This window comes from Conger conger, chromosome 10, assembly GCF_963514075.1.
Source record: "Conger conger chromosome 10, fConCon1.1, whole genome shotgun sequence".
Classification (NCBI taxonomy): domain Eukaryota; kingdom Metazoa; phylum Chordata; class Actinopteri; order Anguilliformes; family Congridae; genus Conger; species Conger conger.
Window position 1 is genome coordinate 27,805,477 of NC_083769.1, and position 20,441 is coordinate 27,825,917.

General features: G+C 41.2%; 1 protein-coding gene across 1 annotated transcript; it reads right to left on the reverse strand.

The window, feature by feature from the left end:
* Nucleotides 1-6,757: 6,757 nt before the first annotated feature.
* LOC133138747 (vasopressin V2 receptor-like) lies at nucleotides 6,758-9,455 on the reverse strand. Its single transcript, XM_061257756.1, has 2 exons — nucleotides 8,553-9,455; nucleotides 6,758-8,341 (listed from the first exon to the last, which is right to left on the reverse strand). Exons 1-2 carry the CDS (start codon nucleotides 9,418-9,420, stop codon nucleotides 8,133-8,135), a joined length of 1,077 nt encoding a protein of 358 aa, XP_061113740.1. The 5' UTR covers nucleotides 9,421-9,455; the 3' UTR covers nucleotides 6,758-8,132.
* Nucleotides 9,456-20,441: the final 10,986 nt, after the last annotated feature.

Below are 20,441 nucleotides of genomic sequence, written 5' to 3' on the forward strand. Positions count from 1 at the left end.
ACAGAAGAATAGATACAAAAACATGTGAAAGTTAAATTGCCACTTCTCTTCAGCCCACATCACAAGATCTGAGCTTTTTCCATTTCTTGGCAATCTTAAGTGAAGGTGTTTTCCAAAATGCAGGTGGAGGGACCCACACTGAGACACGTGTGTGGGCAAACCGGTCCACAATTTTCAAACCATCAGGCTCCCTGCATGGGGCTCGCCACATAGGGGTCCCCTGGTGTCTACACTCACCCCCTGTAGGGGGTCGGAAAAGATGACCGCCACTCTCGCACACAAATCCGCTTCAGCATAGCTAGTCTTGAAGCTGGACTGTAGTTAAGCTTTGTGTAGCTATATAGAAAGGATTCACACTTTTTCTGTCACGGTGGCAACAAAAGGTTCAAATGTACTTGTTAGTTGCCTACTTTAAAATAGAGGCTCTGATTTGTTGTACCTCTACAACTGGTTTTCACACTGGAGGGGTTTAATATTTTACCCATAATACTTCTATTGGCATATCATATTAAATATTTCAAATACACATATGACCAAGTCTTCCCCCTGCAGAATAATGTCAACCCCCGGATACAGGATGTAAAACCTACAAAAGGAAACAATGGGCATGGCTGATTAGACTATGAACAATCACTTTAATTAATCTGTTCAGTGTTTCTCTCAAGATAAACAATTCTCAGAGGACAAGAAAGTACAACTGAGAGATGGCACAACCTATAATTGGGTCGAGGGAATGGATGAGGACAAGCTAGTCACTCTTGTGTATACCTGAAACTGACCTCATCCCATTGATTCAAGGCTGAAGAATGGACACAAATGCTTATTCCCCAAGTATATACTCTCCCCAAGCTCCATCCTCTTTTGGTGCATGATGCTTTTTTTTACATTATTGGCATTTGGCAGACGCTCTTATCCAGAGCGACGTACAACAAAGTGCATACCCATAACCAGGGATAAGTTCGCTGAAAGACCCTAGAGGTAAGTACAATTTCAACTGCTACCTGTACAACAAAGATAAGGACCATTTTTTTTTTTTTTTTTTTTTTTTTTTTTTGAACAAACAAACAAAAAGAGCAAAAGTCACCAAAGTTAACTATCCAAACACTGCTTACCTAGCTAACTAAAATACTGATACACAAGTCACAGAGACAACAATTAAGGTTCACAGGGAGGTAGGGAGGGATGGGGAGAGGTGCTGTTTGAAGAGGTGTGTCTTCAGCTTGCGCTTGAAGGTGGGGAGGGATTCTATAGTTCTGACCTCAACGGGGAGTTCGTTCCACCACCGTGGAGCCAGAACAGACAGTAGTCGTGAGCGTGAGGTGGAGGTTCTGAGAGGGGGAGGTGCCAAGCGGCCTGTGGAGGCTGAACGAAGAGGTCTGGCAGGGGTGTAGGGTCTGATGATTTTTTGCAGATAAGCTGGGGAAGACCCTTTAACTGCTTGGAAGGCTAGCACCAATGTTTTGAATTTGATGCGAGCCATGACAGGCAGCCAGTGGAGGGAAGTAAGCAGGGGGGTGACGTGTGAGTATTTGGGAAGGTTGAAGACCAGACGAGCTGCTGCATTCTGGATGAGTTGGAGGGGTCTGATGGCGGACGCTGGGAGGCCAGCCAAGAGGGAATTGCAGTAGTCCAGGCGGGACAGAACCATCGCTTGGACCAGGACTAGTGCTGCTTTTTTGTTGCTGGAGCAGACTGTGAGCAGTCTATATGACTCACATGCTCTTCAGAAAACAGCTTTTTTGATGGGAAGCATGTGTCTGGGGTGAGCACATGCAGCAGGGTACACATGGTTTAGCCCCGCTACACAGCACTCCTGTGACAGCGTCTGTCTGTCTATCTGCAGATGGAGAGGATCGATAACGTCACACCATTACTGAAAGTGTGAAAATAGAGTGCTAATGAGCAGAATGACCTGTGAGAGTCAAAGAGAGACCATATATCTCAGACATTTGATAGATTTGAGTTTTTGTACAGCTGAGGCATGGTCAGGCAAATTCATTACCACTGAAAATGTCCAAATACTGAAGCAGCAGTGATTATGTGTGTGTAGTGTATTCGTATTCATTCATAAACCAGCATATAGTAGCTTTTGAAGGTATAATTCATAATTCAATAACTACCAGCGCCATTTACTGTTATAAAAAGGTGGTGCTGCACTGCATGTGACAAAAGTTTTGACATTCACAGAATTTGGTGCATAGGTCCCTTGTCTAATGTAGAACAAATCATATTGCATTTTAAATATGGCTGAATGATGATCAAATGAATTTGCAGTGGGCATGTCTGCAAAATGCTAATAATTCCATAACTGTTCCTGATCCATTGAAACGCAAAGAGTTATAGTATTGCTTGTAGGACAACCTGAGAACAAGATATCCAGACTCTGGTGATGTTGATAGGTCACAGACATCAGGAAGTCATGGATATGCAAGCAAATACAAAACATGACTATTTTATTTGACATTATGTTAAATTTTCTCAAACATTGAAACAGGGGGGGGCTATGTATAAACTACATGGTGTATGTAATTACATTACATTATTGGCATTTGGCAGACGCTCTTATCCAGAGCGACATACAGTTGATTAGACTAAGCAGGAGACAATCCTCCCCTGGAGCAATGCAGGGTTAAGGGCCTTGCTCAAGGGCCCAACGGCTGTGCAGATCTAATTTTGGCTACACCGGGATTAGAACCGCCGACCTTGTGTGTCCCAGTCATTTACCTTAACCACTACGCTACAGGCTGCCCTATTACTACATGGTGACCACATATGAATTACTTGATTACAAACAGTGGAAATAAAACATTAATCAAAAAATCCAGAAAAGGGCAAGGTGTGTCCAAACTTTTGACTGGTACTGTATATATAGCATCCAACCATGGAATGCTCAATGTACAAACGTGCTTTCATATGCCCCCTGCTGCCATGAAGACGATTTGAGGTTCTCCTCATGTGGTGCGTATGATGCCAGCAAACAACTGGCCGCAGGTGTCAGGGGTCATGCTCAAATTAGATTGGAATTACACATTGTGATGTAAAATAAAACTTTACATAAAAAACTTTATTTTATTTGAACTATTAGTTCTCCCCAATAGGCCTGATATAGGAAATAAATGGATAATCACAAGGCCTGTAATCATCAAGCTTTTCTTTGCAGTTTGTAGGTAATACATTTTGCGAACGACAAGATATTGTATGCTGCCAGTGAAAATACCATGCTTGTGCGCCCCAAAGTGCACCCCAAATCTCCAACTTCCACATATCTCTGGTACATAGTCAAAGAGTATAAGAGTAGAGAAATATCCTGACATGAAGGTTTTTTTTGTACAGCAGACTCATAAGGCAGGATAAAGCAGACCCCTTTCATCCCTAAAGCAGTAATCGATATGAAAAATATTTTATCAAATAGTCTTTACCAGCCTAAACATCTTTTCCACACGCTATATACACTCAGTGGGCAATTTATAAGGTAGATCTGTACACCAGCTTGTTAATACAAATATTGAATCAGCCAATCATGTAGCAGCACTGTCTACGTAGTCAAGAGGTTCATCTGTTCTTCAGACCAAATGTCTGATATACACTCAGTGAGCACTCTATTAGGTATTTATTAAACTTTTTATAAACAGTAAAATAAAAAGCAATCTTGCTTTATTTGCAGAAAAGTCTCATGTTTAACAGTTCAGGTTTGCTTTCCCTCATGTACAGACATTTAAACCAGGGGTGCCCACATTTTTGCACCCCAGTGTATACATACACCCACTGAGCACTTTATTAGGTATTAAAACAGCATGAGAATAGTCACACATACAGAGCTAATGGAGATGTGGACAGGTTATTCATGATGAGGAGGTTTACCTGGTGATTAAATTAGGCTGATATGCATAAATACTGGAGCTCTTTGAATAGGGGATTGTGGATGGAGAGATAAAGAGAATATAACACAAATCAGCCAAACTGAAATATATATCCATTCAGCAGGCTTATAGGCATTTGATTATACATTAAAAGCATTTTAGTTGATTTTTTAAATTAGAATAGGAAATAAAAATGTAACAAATGCACTGAATTGAAAAAAGTTCCTCAAGAAATGTTAGTTTTTTAACAATTTACAATTATATGTCTTATTCATTTGCCCTGTCTTTTTATGTAAGATGAACTGAGTCACTGGAACAATTTTACCTGGGCAGCTACCTCTTGTTTCTCTTCGCTCCAATTAGAACAACTATTCTAAAAGCTTATTCACAGCAGGTCAATTCAATGAAAACCCATTTCAGTACCAATTCAACAGACATTCTTATAATTTATTCCCATGTCTTGATAATTATTCATAGAATACACATTGACACAATCATTTTCCAAACACTGTTCTTACAACTTTCTTCTTCTCACTCTCATAAAATCAAAGTAAAAAAAGTAATGAGTTTTCTAACTTGTCCATTTCCTGTTGTGGCTTTGTATTTAAAAATAGCTATTTTATTATAATTGATTAATCCAACTATATACTATGAGCTACACCATGTGAGGAACATCAAGCAGTCAGTCTACAGAATTGTCAATCATCAGGCAATTTTCTTGTCACCTCTCACAAGAGATGAGTGTGGGGCTCACGAGCCAACAAAACAACGACAGATCCCACTGCTGCTTCCACACCTGGACATGGAACATTGCTGTATTGACTGATCTGGCAATCTTGTGGCTTCTCTTGTTCACACAACAAACAGCTAGCCAGTATTTTACTGGGCTGACAGTAGAATGGTGCCAGCAGTTTCATTGTTGTCTGAACACTCCTGGTGAAGAATGATTTTGCTAATGTTGGCTTACTTTGCCAGAAAAGCTTGCTAATGTTAAAGTAGCTCTAGCAATAAATTTGTTTGCTAATGAAGAATGCTACTTTATCAAAAGTGATTCATAACAGCTAACATCCTGTCATACTTTAATGTACATGTACACCTGTGGGATCTTTTGAAACTTCTGTTGACCATAACCAGTACATAATGTTTTGCTGGAACAGGATCTGGAACCTCTCAGTGTTAGACTGCCTGCATATTTAGCGGATTTAGTAGATTTGAAAACTCTCAAAGGGAAATAAAAATATATATAAATACAAATTAATAATAGTTGGAGGAAATATCTTGCAGACATATAGTAGGGTATTAAAATATTCTCTCTCCACAGTCAGTGGGATTTGGCAGATTCTAAGGCCAAACATGTATCTTTTAGATTGTTCTTTCAAACTTGGGAATAGCTTATGTCATGTTAAATTATGGGTGAAAGTGATGTTCTAAAACATAGTAAAATCCCATGTTTCTTATTCCATCTTATTTTTTTCCCTCATTCATGGGTCATTAGTCATGCATACACAATTGTTCTCTCCCCTGCTTTTTTAATTGCCTTATTTAGGCACATGTGGATGCACATATACTGTACGTGGATTACCTTTTAGTTCTGTCAAGAAATCTTTCCTCAATATTTCCTTGATTGTTTACATTTCTGGGACAATTGTGTTCTTGTTTGTGTGGTTGTTTGTTTGCTACTCTGTTTTAATGGTATCATTTTGGCTTTCAGCATATTTTGTTTTTCAAGATACAATGCCCAGTGGTAGTTATTTCTCAACTAGGACTGTAAATGGCAGCTGATATGTGCCATCATGTTGCATTCTACAGCAGTTTCCTTCACTCGTGGCTGTATAGAAGGGTAAGCCCAGCATTCACGAAGGTGTCATTTACGATGCAATTATTACCTGTAATTTGGCTTGAAATGGTGATGTAACATGAACATGGATTAACATACAAGGCATGTGAACACTGTGTTTTCATCGAACATAACAACACAATATGAGTACCAAAAACGAAATCTCTTGGAGAATAAATTGCCTGCATTTACCAACCAGAATACATGCTCCACAAACTCCAGAAGATAGGCTATGTGTGTCATAGTGCAAAATTGGTTAACATTTCATTTGATGCAAGTTCCATTCATTGGAGTGGACACACATTTATCGCAGTAATCACAATCATTGTTGATCCCCACTCATGTGTCTGACTCATTGTTTGTGCATACCTTGGCAAACAAAATTAATACCCTGGAAGGCAGTGAAGCAGCAATTTATCTTGAAGCCAAATTAAATCTACAGCTAACAATAAATTATATAATGTCATAATTATATATCATAATGATATATTATATATCATATGGCAGTTTTCATGTACACCTGTATATATACATAGTACCATATTTTACAGTGGGGGCCATTTTCTAGTTTAGTTGGAGATTGGGGGTCTGAAAGTCTGAAGTTCTTTGGATCCTTACTTCATTTAATTGCCAATTTTCAACAATAAACTGTATGTAAAACTGAGATGGTGCTTAAAAGACTCCAGAAGTCCAAATCACTACTTTCTTTGGGGGAAGTATGACATAGCATTCTTCTTATATTAGAGTGTGCAGGAATTTGAGGATGGATCCTCTTCCCCACAATTTATTTGAATTTTAAAGTTGCACTCACTTCACTCCCACAACCCACAACTTCCACATTAAAAAGGACCATTCTACAAATAAAAAATAGTTTTGAGGTATAGAAATGCATTTATTATACAAATTATACAGAAAACAATAATCAAAGATGTTCAGGAAAGAAGTTTCAAACACAATAACTTTATTGTATGTTCAGTTCAAACAGAAATGAGATATGTTCTGACATGACAGATCTATCGACATAATATAAAACATATAAAAATTATTTTTATATGTCAAAGTATTTTTATCACAATGTTGGTTCACTTTTTGTCTTTCACAATATATAGCACTTATATGATCTTCTTGACACAATTGCTGACATTGAAGTGATAGCAATCTACATATTTCATTTTACACTCTATGATTTATATATATACAGGAATGCATATTCCTAGCACTTTGGTTGACTGAGTTTTCAGACGTTAGCAATAAAATGCACTCATTTTCTGCTTTCAAAAAACCGTTTTTTTTTTTCGAGACAAATACCATTCTTGTCTATGCTATTCAATCAATGTATTAACTGTAGTAGGCTATTCACTTTCTTTTTATATAAACAACACATAACTTTCAATTGGTACATTATACTGTTCTTTACACATTTTACATATGTACATACACTCAAGTGAGCACTTAATCAGACATTTATTAGACTTATTTTTAATCATTAAGTCTTCTGCTGTGGCCTATCCACTTAAGAGGTTTGACGCATTGTGTCCAGAGATGCTCTTCTGCATACCACGGTCGTAATTTGTGGTTATTTGCGTTACTGTCAACCTTCCTGTCAGCTTTGACCAGTCTGGCCCTCCTACTCTGACCTATCTCATTAACAACACGTTTTTGCCTGCTGCTCCCTGGATGTTTTTCAAACCATTCTCTGCAAACTCTAGAAACTGTTGTCCATGAAAATCACAGAAGATCAGCAGTTTCTGAGATACTCAAACCACCCTGACAGACCCCAAGAATGAATCCACGGTCAAAGTCACTTAGATCACATTTCTTCCCCATTCTGACATTTGTTCTGAACAACAACTAAGCCTCTTGACCACGTCTGCATGCTTTTATGCATTTAGTTGCTGCCACATGATTGGTTGATAACATATTTGCATTAACAAGCTGGTGTTCATATTAAGCCCACTGAATGTGCCCAGCAAATGAGGGTCCTTCTGTGTTTCTTTAATCATAGTAACATTTCCAGCCTTAATTCAACTCAGCAGTGATAAACTTTCCCTATCAGATGAAATGTACCTACTGTATGTTCAGTCAGTTTAATACGTTCCCGTTACATTACTTAGTTTTACATATACAGTAGCTTCAAAAGATAGTTCTTAGCGTGTCCAAGTCTTACACAAGTCTTATCACAAGCATTGGGCGACTTTGTGTTTGTTTGATTCCTTGTATCTTACAAAAGAACAAAACTATGTAGCAATTCTGTAGCATTCCCGCTACTGTTACGAAAACAAGTTTGTTCACATAGCATTCACAGTGCGACTGTCTTATGAATGATACTCATGAGAGATTTTATAGGCTACTTGTGCCCCTTGTAATGGAATCTGTGTTGATTGTCTATCTTTCCACTGTTGCAGTTCTGTTTCGGACTCCGTAAAGATGACTACTTATCTGGAGTCCGGGAGGTTTCTAAAGCTCAAGTAGAGACCGCTGACCATTGTGGCTTCCTCGTGCATAGCGTCCTTTGGTTCCGACGAGTCCCTGCACAGAAGCGCCACAAGCTTCTTGGGTAGCTGGACATTGAAGAGTAGATAGATACAGGGGTTGGCGCAACTGTTCAGGCTTGCCAACAGCATCAGTATACTGAAAGTGGCGGCTGCAATGAATATGAAAAAGAGAAAAATTGCTTAGTAACATGCGTAAAGCTATAACGCAAGCATCCCACGCTACACAAACACACCTCAGAAGCTTTACAATAAAAGATTAGCAAAGTTTCCATTGATACTTGTGTCATTAAATACAATCCAATACGCACGTCTCTGTTTGCATGCTCATAACGTTTAATAACAACTAATAAATATTCTTACTTTCTGTGGGGGCGTTTTGGTCCCAAACAGACCACAGTTGTACGGTGAAGAAAGGAGCCCAGCAAAGAATGTACGCCAGAAGAATTACTACTGTCATCTTCACTGTTTTTATTCTTGCTTTCGACACGCCAGCGATGCTGCTTGCTCTGGATGGTAGCGGGTGGACCAAGCCGTTTTCGCCGTCCTGATGAGTCTTAAAGTAAAGGTTGACTTGAACGGCTCGGCAGATGCGCACCTGGCATACTACCACGGTGAGTATGGGCAAAACAAAAATAACCAGTGTCGTCCAGGTTACATACGTTTTCAGTCCCCATGGTTGCATGAAGTGAGCCCAGCAGTCAAATACTCCGGGTGCGACTTGGACCATAGAGAAAATGAATAGCTGTGGGAGACTGCCGATGAGGGATATAACCCACGCCACACACACAGGGATATTCCAGCGTGCTCGCCTTCTTTGGAAAGTGACCATGGGGTTGCATATTGCCTGATAGCGGTCGATGGTCATCACTACAATCATGTAGGTAGATGCGAACATGCCAACGACCTGCAGATACTTCACCAGTCGACACACTATATCAGGTCCCATGAACCTGTCCGTTATGTCCCACACTAGCTGAGGACAAACCTGGAAAAATGCTACCACTAGATCTGCCACACAGAGGTGAAAAACAAATACACGCATTCTAGACACCTGTTTTCGTCTCTTCCACAGCACGAGCAGCAGCCCTGTATTCAGGATTGTCGCGCTCATGAATACGATGCTGAGGAGCGCTATTTCAATTTTTGCCAAGTTCTCGTCTCTGGGTTGATCCTCGGTCACTTCCATCATGAAAGTTAAATTATTTGTGCTGAAGTTGAATGATGACATCGTTTGTCCTGGAAAGAAAAAAGAGTCATGTTAGGCTAAATGTGCATATGGCTTTGCTGTTTCAGAGTTGAAGACAAAAACGGATATTTGTGTTTGAAAATCATTGTCAATGCTAGTTCTGTGTCTAACACTTGTTATGCAGACTACTTCATTCAGTGCTGACTATCATATTTCTCTTTTAAAACACATGGTATTCTAGAAGGACTATCCTATAGGTATGTTCTCAGAACAGATTTAACATTCTCGTAGTTTTAGCTTTTTTCACTGCTGTTTATTTAGAAATGTCCCCACTTCTAGGGGGTAAAAGTTAAGACTTACGAGTTGCTAGCGAAATTCAGGCGTCACGGTGTCAATGAAGCAATTTATTGTGAAAGCAGGCTGAACGTTTGCAAAGATGTTGCAAGTGAGTCGGGGCAGGTGTTCCGTGTTGGTTTTGTATTTAATTCGTACGAGTGTAGGGAGGAGCTATCCTTCAGCACCATACCTTCAGCACCAGCAATTACTTTGCTAAGACTTCGTGCTGTTGCGCTGCGGTTGTAACATTTAATCATTAAAGACTATAAAGCAGATATTTAAAAGCAGAAACCTAAACATCCTAGGCACGCTCATCTGAATGCTTTAATAAGATTAACATACGTGCATGTATGAATGCATTTAAAATCTAAGTGAAATGCTTCCCTGTGGGAAATTCAACAGGAGTCCGTAACATAATGGACAGTAAAATGCAAACATATTTTTAATTACTGCAGGGAATTAAGAAAGTGCACCCTTGGCTGTCAACCCTTGACTAAAAACCATGGGGTGGGTACAGTTCAGAAAGCCACTCCGTATGGAACCCTTGACTGCTCAGCTCAGAAGGTCCCAGTTATTTAAGATGCAATGCGTGTAGTCAAGCCCAGCACCAGCTGATTGAACAGAAATGCCCTGTGGTTGAGGAGTGAAAATGAGCCTGTGTGGGAGTCCAGCAGTGGGAATGAAGGAGAGCACAACAGACCACTCCATAACATGGCAGCCATGCATAAAAGGGCAAACTGGTATGCAGTTTGTGAAGGGATGAACAGCACTTTGGCAGTGCGGAGGCTGTGGCCTGACAAGCAGTACTGTATAATTATACTAAAACATTCATAGTGTGCAAACTGATGGAATTAGGATTAGTTGTGAGATATGGAAGCTGCTAGTCACAGAGCAATGATGTTTACATGATACGGTCTCTGAACTCTGCTACTGTACATACATTTCCTTGGGAATGAGATTAATCCATAATTATTGAGTACAAGAATATGGAATATTAATATGATAATAATAATTTTCCCTGGTTATGGTTATGCACTTTGTTGTATGTCACTCTGGATAAGAGCGTCTGCCAAATGCCTATAATGTAATATAATATTATACTTATATAGGTACTTGTGAAAACTGAAAAGTGAAGATGGGCAATTTTTTGGGCAAGCCCAATTTTCCATTCTTGTGGAGAGCCACCTCTATTGATCCTGTCACATTCCACTCATTGTGTCTTGCCTCCTTGCCAAGGTGAACATTCCAGCATTTCCATCTTATTATGCATTTACATTTACATTATTGTCATTTAGCAGACACTTTTATCCAAAGTGACTTACAAGTGCATAGGTTCTTCCACAAGTTAAAGCATCACATCCACAACTAGTAAAATACAGATGAAATGTTGGGTTTTTTTTGGGGTTAGACAAGAGGGATAGGGATATCAGTAAGGGGGGCGGGGGAAATCAGGAGGGAGAACTAAGGTACAGTTTGAAAAGTTGTGTTTTTAGTCTGCGTCGAAATAGGGGGAGGGATTCTGCTGTCCTGACAGTGGTAGGCAAGTCATTCCACCACTGAGGAACCAGAGCAGAAAACAGGCGTGAACGTGCAGCTCGACCGCCAGGTGCTCATAGAGAGGGAACCATAAGGTGACCAGAGCTGGCAGACCGGAGTGGTCAAGCTGGGGAGTAGGGAGTGATTAAGGATTGTATGTAAGGTGGGGCAGTCCCCTTAGCAGCCTGAAATGCCAACACTAGGGCCTTGAATCCGATGCGTGCAGCAATAGGAAGTCAGTGGAGGCCAATGAGGAGCGGGGTGACTGGTGAACAGGCGGGCTGCAGCATTCTGGACCAGCTGGAGGGGCTTGATGGCACAAGCTGGGAGACCGGCGAGGAGGGAGTTGCAGTAATCCAGGCGGGAAATGACAAGCGCCTGGACTAGGAGCTGGGTGGCTTTCTCTGTCAGATGACGGATACGGCGTATATTGTAGAGAAAGAACCTGCAGGTTCTGGCAGTGGAGGATACTTGTGGAGCCAGGGTGAGGCAGTTATCAAGAGTCACCCCAAGATTCTTTGCCGTACGGGAGGAGGAAACTACAAAGTCCTCAACAGTCAGTGAGAGGTCGATTGTCGGAGAGGACTTAGCAGGGATGTAGAGAAGCTCAGTTTTGGCAAGGTTGAGCTTCAGGTAGTGGGAAGTCATCCACGCAGAGATATCAGCCAAGCAGGCAGAGATCTGTGTGGTGACCTGGGTATCGGGGGGGGAAGGAAGCGTAAGAGTGGTAAGAAAAGTCATGGGAAGAGATAATAACAGAACCAAGAGACATGGCGTATAGCGAGAAGAGGAGAGGACCAAGAACTGAGCCCTGCGGGACTCCAGTTTGTAGGGGGTGAGGGTCAGAGACTGAGCCCCTCCAAGTCACCTGGTAGGCACGACCAGAGAGGTAGGAGGAAAACCAAGCAAGTGCAGATCCTGTGACACCCATCCCAGACAGCGATGAGAGCAGAATCTCATGGTTGACTGTATCGAAGGCGGCCAACAGATCGAGGAAGATGAGGACAGAGGAGAGGGATTTGGCTTTAGCAGAGTGGAGTGCCTCAGTGACCAATTGGGATCGTGGAGATTGTTGTGAAGAAGATAAGTGGACAGTTGGGAGCAGACCACCTGTTCCAGAGTTTTAGCGAGAAAGGGAAGAAGAGAGATGTTGATTAGAGAGGAGAGAAAAGGGAGAATGTCATTAGAGATAGATTGTAGAAGGGGAGATGGGATGGGGTCAAGAGGACAGGTGGTCGGGCGGTGGGATGTAAGAAGTTTCAAAGTGTTGGAGTCAGAGAGGGGAGAAAAGGAGGCTAGGGAGTTGGGGAAGGTAGGAGGGTCAGCAGGGGGAGAGGGTTGGGAGAAGGAATTGCGATTGTTATCGACCTTCTTTCCAAAGAAGGAGACAAAGTCATCAGGTGTGAGTGATGAGGGAGGTGGGGGGGAGGGGGGCCAGAAGAGCGGAGAAGGTTGAAAACAGTTTGCGGGGATTAGAGGTGGCCGCGTAAATTTTCGAGTGAAAGAAGGAAGATTTAGCTAGAGAGACAGAGGAATGGAGAGATGATAGGAGAGCATGGAAGGAAGCTATATCACGGGGGAGACAGGACCTTTTCCATTTTCTCTCCGCTGCCCGCAGTTTGGTTCAGACAGCTCGTAGAGCATCAGAAAGCCAAGGACTGGGGGGGAGGCCCAAGCTAATTTGGTGGTGAGGGGACACAGAGAGTCAAAGGAAGATGAGAGGGAGGACATGTAGCAGCATCATCGGGAGACAGTCGAGAGAAAGACTCCGCGGATGGTAGGGAGGAGAGGATTGTAGATGAGAGGGTAGAGGTAGACAGGTGGCGTAGGTTTCCGCCGACAGGTGACAGTGGATGGTGGGAGAGATGGATGGGTGTTAGAGGAGAGTGGAAGAGAAAAAGAGATGAAGGAGTGGTCAGACATATGGAGTGGTGTTACAGAGAGGTTGGTTGTTGTGCAGCTCCTTGTGAAGATGAGGTCAAGAAGGTTGCCTGCTTTGTGGGTGGGAGGAGAAAGTGTGAGGGTAAGGTCAAAAGAAGAAAGGAGGGAGAGAAAGGTTGACTGGGTGGACTCTTGAGTTGAGATTGAAGGATCAGGGGAGTGTCATTGACTGGATGTCCATCTCATCCATGAAGCTCCCCAGAAGACCCGGGGGGGCGATAAACAACAATAATAAAGAGATTGCATGGGAAAGTAACAGAAACCGCATGAAATTCAAAAGAGGAGAAGGAGAAGGATGAGGAGAAGACACTAGATCTCCATGAGGATGAGATTAGGAGACCTGTGCCACGTCCTCTGCCAGAGGTTCTGGGTGTGTGGGGAAAAAGAGAAGGCAGAGGAAAGGGCAGCCGGGGTGGCCGTGTTCTCTGGTGAGAGCCAAGTTTCAGTTAAGGCGAGAAAGTCAAGGTTGAGGTGGGAGGCATAGGCTGATATGAAGTCTGCTTTCTGGACGGCGGACTGGCAGTTCCAGAGGCCACCAGCCACACAGAGATCAACACAAGCGGATCTGGGAGGGAAGATGAGGTTAGAGATATTCCGGCCATGTTGGCGGGAAGCAAACCTCCTACCTGACTGGGACCTGGGGAGAAGAGAGAGGACAGGAATGGGAAGGAAGCACATGGAGAGGGAAGGGTGGACAGGAGGACTACTACACAGTGAAGTGAGGGCAGGCAGCAAAAACAAAATAAATCATCAGGCTCTCAGACAGCCTCGATGGACACCCGTAGATAGACACCCTCGACTTTGTACACCTGTGACTTTGTACGCCGAGGCAAGTAGACGAGGCTGCCGCACCCAGCCGCCGCTGGTGCGCTACACAACTGCTTAAATAACTAGCTGATGCTGAATCACAGAAAATGCTACCAACCCACTGGAGAACACTAATGCACACTGAAGTGAGTTCAGCTGTGCCAGTAATTCTATCCTGAACAGGGTGCAAACTATTGGCTCCTCCTACAACAAAAGCTGTGGCCTGGCGGCCAGTGAAAACAATAGCCTAACTCAACAGCCTAGCTCACCTGAGAGAAATAAACACACAACCCAGTTTCACTATAATCTAAATAAACACCACCTCTAAATAAACACCACTTGCACTAACTAACAAACAAACAAACAAATAAACAGCAGAACAACACTATAGTGACAACTAAACTTAATTAGAAACAGCACAAACAAATGATACTTAACTAATCCAGGAGAAAATGCTACCAACCAACTGGAGAACACTAATGCACACTGAAGTGAGTTCAGCTGTGCCAGTAATTATGCAAATTCCGAGTACTTCAGTCTTTCCAGCTGTTACATTTATAGTAGGTATTGCATGTGTACATATTTTCATACCAGTAATGCATTAATAAAAAACAGAATTAACTTTTTTCATAAAAAATAAAAGTTATGTTTTGAAAGAAAATATAACAGCTTGACAATCTAAAAAATACAAGCAAAACCCTATTAGAAGTGTGGGACATTTAAAAAGAACCATGCAAGCCTTTTCATTGACAGAAATGAAAGAAAGCCTGTTAGTTTCTTTGTACCACCCCTGAACCGGCAGCGCAAGTTGAGTTGAGTCCAAACGTCAATCAAGGTCAATCATTTTCAAAGCCATCTCCAGGCTGACATGCATATGAAAATGATTTTTTAAGAGTCATTAATGCTTGTGACTTGACAGACATAGAGACTGCTTACACTTGCTGATCAAAATCTCTTTTATTAGACATGGATGCCGTGAGGTGAATGGATAATCTCCGATACAGTCAATAACTCTCTGTCTCATTGTGCATGCACCCAGCCCCAGCCCGCAGCTACCCCCAGGTGATAGCAGGGCAGGGACTGGGGACAAGAGCCCAACAAACAAGCACATAAAATCTTCCAGAATTAGGATCATTAAATCTTCAGGAAAAGGCTCAGGAGCATACCGTATGGACGTGGTTTAGAGTCATAGCTCTTCTCTCAGTTGATTGCAGCTCCTCCTGACACCACTCTGACTCTTTGATGATGGTGCCAATCTCTTTTCCAAATGCAACACCCATCATAATGAGGTTTTGGGTAGGGATAGATCTCAGTTCTCAATATGGGGGGATAGGGATAGATCTCAATGCATTCGCCGTAAGAGGGCAGTAGCCCAGACACCTGAAATTCTGATCTGGAATACAGCAAAATAAGATTTAATCATAAAAATATTTAATTATGCCTCAAATATTTCTTAATCAAACTACTGCCATGTCCTGTTGCCCCAAGTTTGTTTTTGTTTTGTTTGTTTTCTTCCCAGAAAAGTGGTCTTTTACGTAACATGTTACTTTACTTTATTTAATGCAATGCAAAAATGCAAAATCTATAACATTTCATTTATTTTGGAAAAAGAATGCTTGGAAATCTCAAATATGCTCTTTTCTACTTACACACTGATGCAAAAAACAATAAACATCTAAGACCAACGTCTGTATATTATTTAATATTTTTGTAGCAGGCCTGAAGAGTGTAGTGCACACACCTGGGTATGTGTTTTGGATTCAAATACTTTTCTGCATTTAACTAAACTTTCCCAGTGCAGGGAAAATCTATCTTTCCCAGAAAGAGCTGGTGTGGCTGTAGGCTTTTGTTCCAAATCAACAGTTACACACCTTTGCTAAGGACCTTGATTAGTAGGAACAGGTGTGTAACTGCTGGGTTGGAGCATAAGCCAGCCCATTCTGGGTAACATTGAGTACCTTGGCCTTGTGTATTGGATAAAATACACTACATATAAAATGTACGTATAAAAATCTGAAAAGTGTAAATCCTGCCCATCTGCTCCTTGCAGGCACAAATACACCAGGCAAGATCAATAGAGCACAGAAATGTATTTGAATCAAAAATAAATACTGTAACAACAGTAATAGTAAGTGCTTGAAGTTTAAAATGCATAGAATACAATACAGGGATTACTATTTCAGTGCCCAGCTCTTGTTCACTCTACTGTGAGTGAAAGTGTGTTCTCTCAAGTTTCACATCTGCAACCTGACATAAATGGCTCCGTGCTTGTGCTGGTCACTATGTCATTACTAAACCTATATGCAATTGCTGTTTCATAAAATAAAACATACAAAACATAAAGATGTCTGTAAAAATCTGTGTTTTTATTTTATTGAGCTGCTGTGTCTTCAACCAAAGGCACTAATTTTAATGTGCAACAGTCAATATGTTTTTCCAAAAAGAAATGCGCTCATTATCCAGCCTGGAAACCTGAAGTATGCACCACATACTGCTCTTTACCATCACATAAACATTTATGTCCAGAGGCAGTAGGCAGCCTTTCATCTCAAGAGCCTTTACACTGCACTGTGAGAATGTTTCTGATCTGTCGCTAGGATACGGGGATATTTGATCTGTGCTTCGGTTCCTGGGTCAACACAGAGGGGAACATGAGCGCTGGGGGAAGTCGGATGAAAATATGGGACCCCAGTCCCTTCAGACAGAAAAAGTAAGTGTGGAGATACTTGCATATAATTATTTTTGTACTTTTCATTGACTACTGCACAAGTTTCCCCTGCTGAAGGTCAGGTGGAAACCATGGTGTCATTTGAATATTGTGCTGCTGAGACTATTCTACAAACAAAAAACCAGTTTGAGACCTGCTTTCCAGAGGGTGCAAATAATATGTTGCCATTTTGATGTATTCACAGTTGGTGAAAAAAAAAGGGGAGTGTGGTGTGTGGTGAATTAGGTTTTTCAAATTGCCAGACATTGAAATGAAAAGAGCTTAGCACTGTAGTTCTAGAAGTAATTTGCAAATGCAACTGGTCAATCCTGGTCCGCCTCATATTTGGTATGAAATATGAACTATTTACAATTTGTGATTTAAGTTGTTGTAAAACATCTAGTTATTGAGGAGAAAACCAGGCTACTTGAAACGTTTTTGAGCTGACGAGGATGTAGCCAGCTTATATCTACATAAAACCTGAGCTACAGTATATTGGGGTTAACCTAGCCTGTTTGTGTCAAAAGTCTCTCAACCTTTATTTCTACCTCACTAGATATCTTGATTTTGGAGTTTGCACACTGGGGTGTTTGGTGGGCAGAGTTTCACATTTTGGAGCATTTTGCATCTCATGTCTGTACAAATGATTTTTTTTACTGGGGTGTTTAGATGAATATCCAATAACCTGTTTGCATTGGTAAACAATTGTTTTCTTCTATTGCATGCTTGTGTATTGTATTGAATAAAACAAAAAATTTTGCTGTATAAAAACAGCTTTTAGATATAAATATAATCCATTAATCAGATTAATGAAATAGGCCCTAGTTCTTATCTTTGTTGTACTGTTAGCTCTTAAAATTGTACTTCCCTCTAGGGTCTTTCAGCGCACATATCCCCGGTTATGGGTGCATACTTATCCCTGGTTATGGGTATGCACTTTGCACTTTGATGTACATCACTCCAAATGCCAATAATGCAATGTGTATTGGCATACAATGTAGATGTATAAACTGGATATAGTTTTCTTTGAAAACATAAATAGTATACAAGTAGCTGCTCTCAACTGTTCATGTGCACACTAATACAATCATCATGGCTTATCTGGGAAATGGTCTGGAGTTGGAAATGGATCGAAAAGGACCGTGCTAACAGCCTGCTCTTTTTTATTTCCTCAGCCTGACGTTTTGGCCCAAGAGTCACCCGGTGCTGTTCCCGCATGTCCACACAGATCACTGGTCCAAGATGAAAACTAGAGTATGGTCATTACTCAGATGTCCACTGATGTACCTGTAGCTTGTGTTCAGAGGCTGATGTGACCCATCTGATCTCCACACTCAGACATGGGCCTTGTCTTCCACTGCATTGTGGGAAATGTATAGGCTCTCAGCCTGTGATAATTTTATTAAAGTGGAAGGTGTGTAGAAGTAGAATATAAGAATGAAAGATCTTCATATATGAAGATATGAAAATTACATGTGGTTAAAGTGCACATTATCAGATTTTAATAAAGGGCATTTTATACATTTTGGTTTCACCATGTAGAAAATACAGCAGTGTTTATACATAGGCCCTCCATTTCTCAGCAATGTTATGTAAAAGTAGCCATGTTTAGTATTTTGTTGCATATCTTTTGCATGCCATGACTTCCTGATGTCCGTGACCTATCTACGTCACCAGAGACCGGATATCATATTTTCAGGTTGTCCTATAGCTACGAACATATTTGTTTCTCCTGCATATTATGGAGGGCACTGTATATGCTTACAGTTAGAACCCAATAGGCAGATTATATATAACAATGCTTGGGAAGACCCTGGAGGAATTCAGAGTCCCTGAAAGGTGTTTTTCACTGCTGTTTAGGTGCCATCTCATCTGGTCTCCCTGTCACCTGCTATGCTGATGGAGAAAGGTATGCTGATCAACATCACTACTAAAAAGTATTTTACATTTCATCAAGACCTCTGTCCTTCTCAATCACTCTTCAACTAAATGATGAATTGTATCATTGCATTGTATCCTTGCATGAGATTATATCTGACCACACTTTTGTCTCCTGGCTTCATTTTAAGAAAATATGTATGTTTTACTAATTTGGGATTACAAAGCCCCACCTGCAGGTTCATAGTCTATAGAAGTATCAGGTTGACACTCTGACCTAAGTGTTGCCTTATTTAAATGTAATACACTGAAAATGTGGAATGTGATAAATATACAAATTATTGTGATTTTCAGATATTGGAGCCCCATGCCAACATAAGAGCAAACATGCCTGAGTGAAAGTGAAATGTTTCATCAGCAAAAATGGGCCACTGTAGCCTTGAACAAACCTCAATTGGTTCAGTATAGTGTACATCGGATGTAAACAGGTGTAAATTGCAAAAGCTGCATGTAAATGGATGCAAACAACGTATGATCGAGCACTGACTGGTTGCAGAGATTTTCTTTTTCTTTTTTTTGCCTATGTACATTCACTAGCGATTGTATTCTACAATACCGGCTACACTGCATAACCAATCAGAGTCAGGACCCCACTTCTTAAAGTATTGTCACCAACTGCTTTTTTCAGCTATTAGATATAAAGTATTAAAAGTGGTATATTGGGAGGTGGTAAGCAGCTGTCAGAATATGTTTCTTGATTTAACTGCCTTTTCTTTATCCCTGAATGGGCTATCCCTGAATGGGCTATAACCTTGGCTATATTTATTTATTTAGTGATAGCGGCTACCCTGAAGCCTTTTTCATGTACTATCATGTTGCTCTTACTTTGCATTAATAACTCTATAATATCCGGCATGTCAAGAGTACACCCATGCCTATTACTGTACAATATTTTCAAATATTAAATATTGTCCCAGACAAGTGACTATTTTTGCCCCCGATTGGTCAGAATGTGTTTTGTCATTAACCTGATTTAACAGTGAGACATTTGGGTGCATCCAGCCTAACTCTGACTGAAACTCCAGCTGACTGCTCCCCTTCTCCTAGGCTTGTCCAGCAGGGTCAGTCCCTTGCCTGATGGACATGGAGGAAGTGAGCAGCATCTGCCTCAGCTAGAGCCCATTGTGACAGAGGCTTCACAGAAGAAGCCCCGTGCGGACAGGGCATTTGGTAGAGTTGCCTTGCATGTTACCACCATGCTTCATTTATACCAGATATAATTTGGGATCAGAAATAATCATAAGTTGTAATTTAATAAAAACACAAAAGTCTTTGCACCCTTGTTTGGCAACTGCCCAAGCGTTTTTCATTGGTTCATCCGCCAAGGCATGTACTGCAATTACTCTGCATTTTCTTTGTTATTCATGTGACTAGACATTTGACCAAGGACAGTACACTTTATACTCTATGCTTCCAACTGGGTCCAGAGTGCAAGGTCCCGCTTTGTGTCTTGCTCAGTTCTCTCCTCTCTAATCCAGGTGCGTCCCACAGCCCTACCTCTGGCCGTGTCTCACCTCAGAGCCTGCCGCAATACAGGAACGAGTACAACGACCGAGCCAGAGAGGGATTTCGCTACTGGCTCATTGAGAAGAAGGTCCCAAAGTGTAAGAATTTTGTTCACTGAGAATTCATGCATGCTCCTCAAAACACATATACATATCTCATAGCTCTTTGTACCCTTAAGGAAGAATGTATCAAATGTATTGTATTAAATAATCATATGTGGAAGGATAGAATTTATCCCCCTCCTGTTAATTTACCATTTACATGCGGTCAGAAAGTCTAATGCATCCCAGAG